This window comes from Rhinoderma darwinii, chromosome 5 (genome assembly GCF_050947455.1).
Source record: "Rhinoderma darwinii isolate aRhiDar2 chromosome 5, aRhiDar2.hap1, whole genome shotgun sequence".
NCBI classification, from domain to species: Eukaryota; Metazoa; Chordata; class Amphibia; order Anura; family Rhinodermatidae; genus Rhinoderma; species Rhinoderma darwinii.
The window spans coordinates 93,475,831-93,488,209 of NC_134691.1; the positions used below are offsets into that span (position 1 = coordinate 93,475,831).

A 12,379-nucleotide genomic window follows, 5' to 3' on the forward strand; every position below is an offset into this window, starting at 1 on the left:
GGGTGTATTCACACGGCGTAGTCATATCACTTTTTCTTGGAAAAACCCACGATATGACCTCATCATGTGAATACACCCTAATGGGATCCAACAAACAGCATCATGTGGCACACCAGCAATGGCCATTTTAAAAACAAAATTCCAAAGGGACTCAAGTGTCTTAAGCTGTCTCAAAAACGGTGAAATATCTAGAAAATCAGTTTGTGGGACACTTTTGCAGTTGTACAGATGCGACAGTCACATTGATAAGCCTGTGCGACTGTCTGTATAGGGCATTTTGAGTTGAGGATCCAATGCTGCGGCAGTGCGCTTAGCGTCCAGTAGGTGGCAGCAGCACACCTGCAAACCAGCAAGCAGCCATTTAAAGAACACAAGGAGAAGTGTGAGCTGTCAGTCCCGGGCCGGCTCCTGCCGTCACTACAGCTTCCTATAAAGCACTGAGCAGGCACAGGGAACAGGAGGCATAAGCCATTTTGCCAGTGCTGGGACAAGCTCCTTCCGTGGGGCGGTGAAGGCTTTTATCACTCGTCGTCTCGTGCGGACCCAGAAGACAGAGGCAGCGGCGTCTGACGGCTTGTAGAGGTCTCGCCTGCCCCTCATCCCATTCATCAGAGGAGCAGCATCCCACTAATGAGAATACACAGGCTGCAGCACACAATAGTCCGGGGCTTTTATGGGATAGATGTCTGCTACTGGGCAGCTGCCAGTTACAGGGGGCATCCAGTGCTCTGTGCCAGGAGGAGAGGGGCACTCCTAACTGTCCGGCCCCTCTTTGTATAAGGGCATCTGGGCATCTACCTGGAAGGTGCAGGGGCAGTCCTTAGGGCACACAGTCTCTGCAGTCCAGCACCCTCCAGGGATCGCTGCGCTCCCTCTGTGGATTGGGGACATAGAAAGAGACAGGGTGCAGGGGCTGTCCTGTGGGCGTCAGTATTAAACTAGCACAGCACCAGGCTTCAGTGGCCAGCACCCTCCCGGGATTACTGCTACCTGCCTGTGGATAGGGGGCATATGAAAAGACCGGCCATCGGGGTGAGGATGGCACAGTGATGCTCGCCACAAGTTGACAGGCTCAGGGTATACAGGAAGTTTTCTAGATGCCAGCAGCATCCACCGAGTGTGGGACAAGGGAGGAAGCGCTGTAGATAGGAGGACCAGCACCCGGCACAGGGAGAGGCTGAGCCTGGCAGGACGCTGAGGCGGTGCAGGGCTGCCATCCTGGGATATCACAGCGCCAGGAGTTGCCTCTTTCTATGGAGCAGGTATAGTGTGCCTGGTCCTGCCCTCTGGGGGTAGCATTGGGATAACCCAGCCTGCTGAGCACGTAGGAGGACAACAAAAACATCTGAGACTTGTGTCTGTGCCCCCTCCCCCCACACACCCAGCCAGCACGTCCATTACATCCCCCCTGCTCCGGGACCCTGTCATTGTGCCAGCACCATGGACAGCGACCGGGACATGTACCGCCACTTCCAGGACTGGTGCCTCAGGACTTATGGGGACTCAGGGAAGACCAAGACCGTGACCCGTAAGAAATACGATCGGATCGTGCAGCTGCTCAATGGCTCCGAGTCCAGCTCCACGGATAACGCCAAATTTAAATTTTGGGTGAAATCTAAGGGCTTTCAGCTGGGCACTGCGGAGGAGGGCAGCCCCGGGGACAAGCAGGTGCTCTATGTGCCCGTCAAGACCACGGTAAGTGCCTGTGTGATGATGTCCATGGCAGGGATGCCACCTCCATGTCCCTGCTGGGTGCAGAGGGAGGGGGGCTTTGTACTGCACCTCTCTTTGTTTTCCTCTTGCCCTGTGTCATTGGCCATTGTGGCATACTGCAATGTGTCACACTGGCTGATTGCAGTCACAATATGTCATGACATGACCTAATGGGCAATGCCGGGCGGATTGTCCTCCCCAGAGCTGGACTTCACTGATTCTCCCTCCCCCCCCCCCACACTTTTACTGCTCCCCCCAGAGTAACCTGGCATCATCTGACGTGAGCATCTCCTACCTCCCTGTAGCTGGAGAAGGGTGTCTGTAGCCTGGCATTGTGCCAGGAGTGGCGCTGGCCCTTTTATTTGGGGGCTTTCCCAAAGCTCATTGTCAGAGAGCAGCCAGGCACACACTGGCACACACATTGATGATGATGATGGTGGGTGATGAGGATAGGCGGGTTGAGCTAGAACCACTGGTACTTGGTACTGGGAAGCAGCTCTCCCCGAATAAGTCAGCCAGGCTGCCAGGCATCAGAAGACATGCATGTACCACTGCCACCCTGGACAAAGCTCAGCCAGTGCCTGGTGGCACAGGAGCACAGCTGGGAGCCACAAGTAGGTTTCATATTCAGTTCCATAGTGTGTTTATTGCTTATGGAGAGAAACAACTGCAAACATTTTGAAAAAGTGTCATCTAAAAAGTAACTATGTTTAGCTTATTACTAGATAGATAGATAGATAGATAGATAGATAGATAGATAGATAGATAGATAGATAGATAGATAGATAGATAGATAGATAGATAGATAGATATGAGATGATAGATAGATAGATATGAGATGATAGCTAGATAGATAGATAGATAGATAGATAGATAGATAGATAGATAGATAGATAGATAGATAGATAGATAGCTAGCTAGCTAGATAGATAGATAGATAGATAGATAGATAGATAGATAGATAGATAGATAGATAGCTAGATAGATAGCTAGATAGATAGATAGATAGATAGATAGATAGATAGATAGATAGATAGATAGATAGATAGATAGGATGTAATGTACTTTTTCCCTATGTACATTATAGATTTGTATATCATATTCATTTTATTTGTTAATATTTGCAATATTGAGTGAATAAAGCCAAGGCTCCATCTTTACAGTAATAGAAAGTAGAGTACATAATAGATTACAGAAGTGTCAATGAAGTGTTCAGAAGAGCTTGCAATCCAATGATAACCTTTCATTTTCCCTGTTCATGAAATATACTGTTACTCCATTTCTATGCTGCTATGTATACAGACAAGTCTAGTATATTTTAGCATTTGTTTGGAGCAAGTTACTATGTATCTAGAATTGGGTGTGCATTTTCACACTTTAGTAGTATATATTGTAGGCTGAATGGTAGAAACTATGGGTGGAGCAGGCTGAGGGTACGTTCACACGGCAGCGTCCATTACGGCTGAAATTACAGAGCTGTTTTCAGGAGAAAACAGCTCCTGAATTTCAGACGTAATTGCTCGTACTCGCGTTTTTTGCGGCGGCAATTACGGACATAATTGGAGCTGTTTTTCAATGGAGCCAATGAAAAATGGCTCCAATTACGTCTCAAGAAGTGACATGCACTTCTTTGACGCGGGCGTCTTTTTACTCGCCGTCTTTTGACAGCGGCGCGTAAAAAAAATGCCCATGTGCACAGAACATCGTAACCCCATTGATTTCAATGGGCAGATGTTTGCCGGCAGTTTGGAGCAATATTTTTGGACGTAATTTGAGGCGTAAAACGCCCGAATTACGTCCGTAAATAGGGTGTGTGAACATACCCTTACTGTCTGGGATGATCTATCACTGGAGTCTACTGGGAAACTTTAGTGTTGCTGATTATTAGTGACTGACCTGTTTATAGAGAATATTTACTCTTTTGCCTTTTATACATATTCTTCCATATGTGATGGGATATTATTCTTTAAATGTTAAGTATATATATATAGTTCTACATAGTTTTTAGGAAGTAGCTGTCATCCAGACCTCAGTATCCAAGCCCAATAAGAGGCTGGCACATCATCATAGGGTGACATGGCAGTTCCTTCTCACGGTAGTGAGAAGGTGACGATATTCTACTTTTGTCTATTTCCTATAGCTGACAGTGAATTTATATTACACCTGGGGAAAGAAGTAGTAATTTAATTCTAATTCATTACAATGACAGCAAACTAATATAGATAGATAGATAGATAGAAAGATAGATAGATAGATAGATAGATAGATAGATAGATAGATAGATAGATAGATAGATAGATAGATAGATAGATAGATAGATAGATAGATAATTGTACTTATTGTTTTCCTATTTGAAAGAGTATTTTCCCTTAGAGTGAGTAGATGGAATAATTTACTATTAAATAAGTCCTAACGCTCACCTCTTCTGTCAAGTTTTTAACTATTTATCCATTAATCATTAATATCTGGGTGACAACCAATATGCCTGCCATTATAGTCTCTTAAAGGGGTTATCTGCTGAAAAGAAATACAATTTATTATTTTGCTTTTCTGAAATGAGGAAACTTTTCAATATATTTTGTATTTCAAACCTGCACAGATTGCAGGTTTTCAGCCCTTGATGTGTGGACTTGGAAGTTCAGAGCTGCCGTTCTTGCAGTGACGCTTCGGCGCAGGCTCCAGGGGAAGGAGCTCTCCCCTCCTCTCTGTGTGACGATGACGTGGATGAAGGGGGTGGCTGCCTGGCTCAATTCAACAGCTAAGACAGCCCTGTCTCGGTCTCTGAATCAGCCATGATGGAGTAGGGGGCTGGCTTAGCTGATGAATTGAGCCAGGCAGCCAGCTCCTTCATCCACGTCATCGACACACAGAGAGGAGGGGCGAGCTCCTTCCCCCAGGAGGCTGTATCGATACGTCACATCAAGAATGACATCTCTGAACTTCCAATGTCCACACGACAGGGACTGAAAACTTGCGATCCGTGCAAGTTTGAAAAAGAAATAATATTACAAAGTTTCTTCAATTCAGAAAAGCAACGTAATAAATCGTTTTTCTTTTCATCAGACAAGCCCTTGAAGGAATTCTCACACTCCTTTATTGGAATCCTGAAAGACAAATGAGTGCTTATGAATCTATAATATAGAGGACGCGTATTTGTAGGTGGAGTTGCCACTCGGGAAAATGGGAAAGCTTTGTGAAAACTCTTAATGCCAGTCCTATTGGTTGTCACCCAGATGTCAGAAACGGTTGAAGGACAAGAGGGCAAGACAGGAGGATCTTTTTTTACATTCTGGAGTGAAATGCTCTTTAACAGGTTATATGTATATAAGTTTATTTGTACCATAGGGAGAGCGCGGAAATCCTGACTCTGATCTGATCACATTTCATCGTTGACGTGTGTTTAAAGGCAGGTATTATTTTTATTCTCTTACTGCCTTTCCTGGTTCTACTGGGAGTCTACTGCTTGAATCCAGCTCCCGTTCTATGAAGTCGATCTTCCTGTGATTTCCCCATTGCCGGCCACCCTCTGGCATCAGTGCATGACCTTTTGTTCTAACGCCTCTCTTTCTCGGTAACAACTTCCATGTGGAAATCCGACATTATTGGAAAGTGTCTATTATGTTCTACCTCCCATTCATTCTTGCATGCTGCAAATAACACCAATTTCAGCTGCCTACTAAGAAGCATATATCTAGTAAGCAGCCCCCCCCCCCCCCCAGTATATAGGAACCTCAGTACTGGAGAATGAACACTAGAAAGAGAACAGAGAGTTTTATCCCTGCGAGCTCTATGCAGCTATTTATGGACTTTGAACATTATATTTTTTTATTTTTTTGTCTCACAGCTGAGACAAGTTGTATAGATACAGCGCATTACTATCCTGTCTCTATGAGGGATGAGTACAGGCCGATATAGGCCTGGACCCGGGATTGCACGAGTACACAGGACAGCACATATAACCACAAATTATTCCTAGATTTCTTATTTCAGGCCTTTATACTAACTGGATGCCAAAAAAACATAAATTAGATTATGTTTCTACAGTGACGGGATGGGATGGCGCAGTAAATGTAGTCTAGAGAGCGGTAAGTAAATATGGGCTGGAATGATTGAGCTTCTTATCTTCCCTCTCTCAACTAGGCCCTTTTGCTTACGTTGAAAATATGACTGGGATTCAGGAACAAATAGCAATAGCAAAAGAGAGTCGATAAATAGTATTTACACTTAAAATAAAATAAAAAATCACCAGTAGATATTAGTCCTTGAGTTGACCTTGTCTGACAGACGCTTTTTAGCTGTTACTTAGTGATACCTATTTTTTCCTTATTGCTTTAGTAAACAGGACAACCACTAATGGCTATCATTACAGTTCTCATAGGAGTTGTCATCCAGCTGTCCCAGACCCCTTGCATTGCAAATCTGCCTAGTGATGTAGTGAAGGATCCACTGCTCCATTACCACTGAATATGTAAGGAGGTTTGCCATTCAGGAATTAGGGAAAGTAAATTGAGAAATCCTGAGGTAGTTATGATTAGTCAACAGGGAAAGATACAGAAAAAATAAAAAAAACTTCTGAAATTTTTTTTTTTTTTACCAACTTAACAACGGGGACATTTCAAGAACTTTCATTTAATACTTTAGTTACAGGCTAAAAAAAAGGCCAAAATGTCAGATGAGTAATGTGTATGTTTTATGTCAACTTTTTATTTGAGTGCAGCTATAAGGTAGATAGGGTATATCTGAACCCACTAAATGGTTGATTGGGACTCTGCAAGATTAAATACGCTGTATTCAAACGTATGCATTTGAACACTCTCAGGGCATCTTACTGGATGAGGGGATTCACAGGAGGGCTTCTTCCAGATGCTCTGATGCACTCACTATCTTCCTTTTAGCTTAAAATAAACAACTATCTGGTTATAGATGCACTTGTAAGTGAAGAACTAGTCAGAGTCATCTTTTGATAATGTTTAGATATATGGGACAAGATCACATTGGTGAAGAGTTTTAGCTTGGACCACCACTAATTTTCAGAATGAAAGAGATCTAAAGTGCTCTTAAACCACTTTGACACTGTTACTCACCTAGCCCGGTTCCAGCAGTGTGTCTCACCGGATGCCTTCACTTCTTCTGCCGTCTTCAGCTGCGGCCCTGCTAGATCCGGTCGCGTCCCTACTCCTCTGCATGGACAGCAAAGTCTGATTACCGAGGCAACCGGTGCTCCTAGATGACACTGGTCCTGGGGGCCTATTTAAAGGGGACTGCCACCTTCACTTCTCACCTGCAGATCAAGGTACATCCATTGTTTGGCCGGTGTACCTATTGGTATTTTATCTTGTTCCTGACTCTGATCTGGGCCTTGACCTCAGCCTGGTTCCCGGATTACGATTACGCTCCTGTCTCGCCCTTTAGTTTTGTCACTTGGTTCCTATGGTTTAACTCCTGGTGTCGACTCCTGGCCTGACTTCTGACTACGGTCTCATCCTTCAGCTTCCTACTTACTGACCCTGACTACTAAGCTATTGACAATCCTTGGCTACATTCCTGACTCCACTACAGCGCACTTGCTGCCAAACGGGAATTATTCTGGGGACCACGGGCGTTAATCTGACCGAAAAAGATTGATATCTCCGTGCGGGGTTTAAGTGTTAAGAACGGGGAGATTCCCAAGTCTAGGCAGCGCCAAACGAATTGTGGCTCAGAGGATCTACTTCTCTGGTCAGAATCGTAACAGTATCTGCAGGTCATAGACCCCAAAAGCACTGCAATGTCTACGCTCCTAACAACAACAAAAATTGCTTTCTGGAGAGGCTCTGGCTTGGGCCTTTTCCCTTTGGGAACATGGGGATCCAATGGTGTCCTCCCTGTCTGCCTTTCTGACTTCCTTTCAGAGCAAAAACTCTATCTAACTCTTCCTCAGCTCTTCTTGGCCTCAATCAAGGTGCTTCCACAGTCTGCCAATATGCTATCAAATTTTGTATTTTGGTATCTGAATTGAGCAAAGAAGCTCTGGGTGGGGCATTTTATGAAAGTTTGTCTGGCAATATCAAAGATGTACTCGCAGGTCACGACCTTCCTTCTGCATTGGATGATCTGATTTCCCAGGCTACTAGAGTGGGAATGCAGTTCCAGGAGAGATCTTCAAGTAAAGGAATATATTTGAAGTTTCTCTCACCTATCTCCTACCTTCAATATCCCACCAGTCACTGTTCAACACGAGCCCATGCAATTGGGTCATACAACGTTGACAGCAAAGGAAAGAAGATGCCGTCTGACCCTAATCTCCGTTCCAATTTTCCTGCTCATCCTTCGCACCCTGAAAACTTCAAGGCCTAGGTGAGAGAGTGGAGACTTTAGGCCTGAAATTTCCTTTCACTAATGATACAATTTTGATTCCTGTTATTGTGATGTTACAGCTCTTTAAGAAGCCAGTATAGTCTTTCTGTACTCATTCGCTTGTCCGGAGACTTTCCTCTCGTTTTTCTTCAGAAGCCCCTACGTTAAAATTCGGCCAAAGGATCCTTTATTCTGCCGGGACACCTCTCTCTACCAACAGGTATAATGTGGCTTCAAGTGGGGATCCTTCATGTTAGAGAAATCTCTTTCCTTGTTTTTCCATGCTCTTCTAATCCCATCTCCAGGGATTTCACTGGCTCAGACTACACTCTCCTACCATCGACTTAATATCTGGCTGGGTTGCTTGCTGGGAATCTTCCTGTTTTCAAGCATTGCCTTTGCAACCTGGAATTGCCACTCAGGTCTACTGCTCTTTTACCCTAGTTTCGCCCTCAATACTGAAACTTTTTAAACGTGTTCTCTAAAAAGGCAGCAGAGACTCTCCCAGCACATTGTCCCTACTATTGTGATATTCTGCTTCTTCCTGGCCACACTCCTCCCAGGGATAGCCGCTTTCCTTACCAGAGACTGAGATGATGTCAGCTTATATCAGAGAGCTTTAGAGAAAGGTTTATTTGTGTATCTTCTTGCCAGGCCAAACTGAATTCTTCTTCGTTACGAAACCTGGAACCTTGAGGCTATGTATAATGTTTTGAACAAGATCACTGTGAATAACAGATACCAACTACCATTGAGCTCAGAATTATTAAATCCCATCAAGGCAGCTCCATATTTTACCAAGTTGGCTCTGTGTGGGGCCTACAATTCGTTCCGGATCAAGGAGAGAGATGAGTAGAAAACTGCCTCAACAGCCGGAATGAGCACTATAAATATTTGGTGATGCCATTCGGTCACTGCGATGATCCTGCTATTTTTCTGGCCTACCTAGACAACATCTTAATCGTCTCCCAAGATCTGAGAAGTCATCGTTCTTATTTCCGTTCTGTATTACCCTGGCTGCAACAGAATTCTCTATATGCCGAGTTAGGGAAATGCCTAACTTTCCATATTTGGGCTATATCATCTCCTCTGGCCTTCGCATGGATCCAGTCAAGGTTTCTGCTATTCAAAATTGTACTAAATCTGTGCGTCTAAATGCTCAACAGAGATTCCTGGTCTTCGCCAATTATTATCGTAATTGTTTCCCAAATTTCTCCCAATTGGTCTCTCCTTTTATTAACCTATCCTGAAAGGAGTCTTATAACTGGGATTGGCCAGTTTTTGCAGTTCAAGCCTTCTGCCATCTCAAGGCATGCTTCACTTCGGCTCCGGTTCCCCATTATGGTGATCTAAATAACCCTTTCTTTCTTGGAGGTCGATGCTTTCTTTATCAGAATCAAAGCAGTACTCATCCAGCAGAACGATGGTAAAAATACTCATTCCATGTGGCTTGTTCTCTAAAAAGTTAATTTCTCCTGGGAAAAATTATTCTTTCGGAGACCAAGCATTGTTGGCAGTAAAACTTTCCCTGGACGAATGCTGACATTGGAGGGCACAAAATTTCCCATCACTATCTACGCTGACCTAAAAAATTTGGAGTATCTTCAGTCTGCTTCAATTAATTCAAATCAATACACATCAAATGCTGGGCACTGTACTTTTTATGTTGAGTTGTTAGGTAGTCAGTAACATATCCAGTCCGATTTCTTATTACATTTTGATTTTATCTTGACGTCCATCTGAAAAAGAATCGTAAGGTGGATGTTCCTTCCAAGTCCTTTGATCTGTCTGATTCCTCTGAGGTTCTGACACATATCATCTACCCCAACTGTGTTCTGTCTGTTTCCAAGATTTCCCCTGAAATTCCTCCCACAGGACGTTCCTTTGTACTCCACGTTGTACGTCAATCAGATGCCTCCGCTTTAACTGTGGCCCTGCTGGAACCGGCCGTGACTAACCTGCTCTGCACGGCCGGCAGCGACGAGTCTAGGGCGCTCCTAGATTATGTCAATACTGGCGGCCTATTAAAGGGGATTATAGCCTTCATCCCTCTTCTGCAGATCAAGTTTAACCCTTTGTTTGGCTATTGTTCTTGTTGCTGTTTGACTCTGTTCCTAACTCTGATCCTGATACCTTGTTCCTGGATTACACTCCTGTCTCACCCTTTGGATTTATCGCTTGTTTCTTGTGTTTTTTACTCCTGGTATCGACCCCTGGCCTGACTTCTGTTCTGTCTCATCCTCCGCCTTGCTATTTCTTGACTACTAATACGTCGATGTCCCCTGGCTATATTGCTGCCTTTACTACAGCACACCCACCGCCTAACAGTGACTATTTTAAAATCTGCCTGGGAAAGTCAATAACTCCATGCAAGGGAGATTCTGCACCCTGGCATAGCCAATGCCAAACCGATTGCAGCTTAGAGGATCTACTTCTTTGGTGAAAATCAAAAAAGGAACTGCTCATAGATTTCAGTTTCTGTCAACTACCATTAATTTGAATCTCTGATCTGTGCCAAAGAGTAAAACTTTTTACAGGATATCCCTTTTAAATTTGAGTGGCATAAGCAAGACAAATCTATTATATAAACCGAGAAGGAAGTGGTGTCCGAAGCTCACACAGAGCTCTGCCCACATAGAGCTCCGCCCCCAGCCCAACTGCCAGTTAGCTCCACCCACAGCCAGAAGACTGAGGAAGGATATGTGAGTGATTAGTGGCATAGCTATAATGCCCCTTTCCCATACACAGTATAATGCCCCCATCTCCCTCCCATACACAGTATAATGCCCCCATCTCCTTCCCATACACAGTATAATGCCCCCATATGTACGGACCGAATAGAAAAATAATAACATACATACTTACCTATCCCCGTTCCCCCGCCGGGTGGAGCATCCTTCTCCTCCGGTCTGTGCGATGTGAGTGACTCGGTGCAGACAGGCGCGATGACGTCACTACATCGCACCTGCGTTTGCCGAGCTGCTCACAGCACACTGAGCACAGTGAAGAGGAGGCAAAGGGAACGGGAATTACGTAAGTATGTATGTTATTTTTCTATTTGGTCCGTACATATGGGGGCATTATACTGTGTATGGGAGAGAGGGGGGCATTATACTGTGTATGGGAGGGAGGGGGGCATTATACTGTGTATGGGAGGGAGGGGGGCATTATACTGTATATGGGAGGGAGGGGGCATTATACTGTGTATGGGGTAGAGGGGGGCCATTATACTGTGGGGCAGCTATGAGGAGCATTATGCAGTGTAAGGGGCAGCTATGGGGGGCATTATACTGTGTGGGGGAAGCTATTGGGGGCATTATACTGTGTTGGGGAAGCTATGAGGGCATTATACTGTGTGGGGGCAGCTATGGGGGGCATTATACTGTGGGGGCAGCTATGGGGAGCATTATACTGTGGGAGCAGCTATGTGGGGCATTATACTGTGTGGGGGAAGCTATGAGGGGCATTATACTGTGGGGGAGCTCTGAGGGGCATTATACTGTGGGGGCATCTATGAGGGGCATTATACTGTGGGAGGAGCTGATATGGGGGGGCATTATACTGTGTGGGGACAGCTATGGGGGCATTGTAATGTATGGGGGCAGCTATGGGGGGCATTATACTGTGTGGGGCAGCTATGGGGATCATTATACTGTGTGGCCGCAACTATGGGGGGCATTATACGGTGCGGGGGCAGCTATGGGTAGCATTTAAATATATTAACAGACCACTGCATTCCTTTTGCTAGCAAACCCGTGTAACGGGTTTTCTATACTAGTGTGTATATATAACATGCCTAATGAGTTGTGCCAAATATATTAAAGGCATTCTCAGATTTGGATAATCCCTTCTTGTTAAAAGGATTCTTTGACAATAAACTGAACAAAAAGTATCCCCCTGCTAGGGCCCCTCGCGATCAGCTTTAATCTGGGTAAATCTGTCAGTAAGTGTTCAATTTCTCAGCAGCGCCACCACAGGGGAAACTAAGCATTACACAGTACCTAATCAGATCAATGGGTTGTCTTTTTAATGCAGAACAGGACAGGTCCTTTAGAGTGAGAGATGCTCTTTGTAACTCTTCTCTACCCTGGCCAAGAGATGAGGCTCCTGAACAGGTGCCCCCCCCCCCCCCTCTATTAACTCAGAGTTTGCTAGCAGGGTAAATGAAAACTGTTTTTACAACATCTCCTTTAAACTACATGTGCAGTTCGGCACACTTTGTGAAAATGTTGTCTAATTTGTAATGTAATACATATGCAGCATATGAGTGCATTGAGTCTAGAATTAAAAAAAATGTTCCCGCTAGTTACCTTAAAAGGGTCAGCAAACT

The 12,379-nt window shown here is 44.7% G+C and overlaps 1 protein-coding gene across 4 annotated transcripts in view; it reads left to right on the forward strand.

The window, feature by feature from the left end:
• Nucleotides 1–359: 359 nt before the first annotated feature.
• NOL4 (nucleolar protein 4) overlaps nt 360–12,379 on the forward strand; it is a 270,953-nt gene continuing 258,933 nt past the window's right edge. For 2 of the 4 annotated variants that reach the window (XM_075826292.1, XM_075826296.1), the window contains exon 1: nt 360–1,695. In XM_075826292.1, coding sequence (XP_075682407.1) covers nt 1,441–1,695 — 255 coding nt within the window. In that variant the 5' untranslated portion in view covers nt 360–1,440. Of the gene's footprint in view, nt 1,696–1,999; nt 2,328–12,379 lie in introns of those variants that run through there. The other 2 variants (XM_075826291.1, XM_075826295.1) reach the window with 2 other exon arrangements.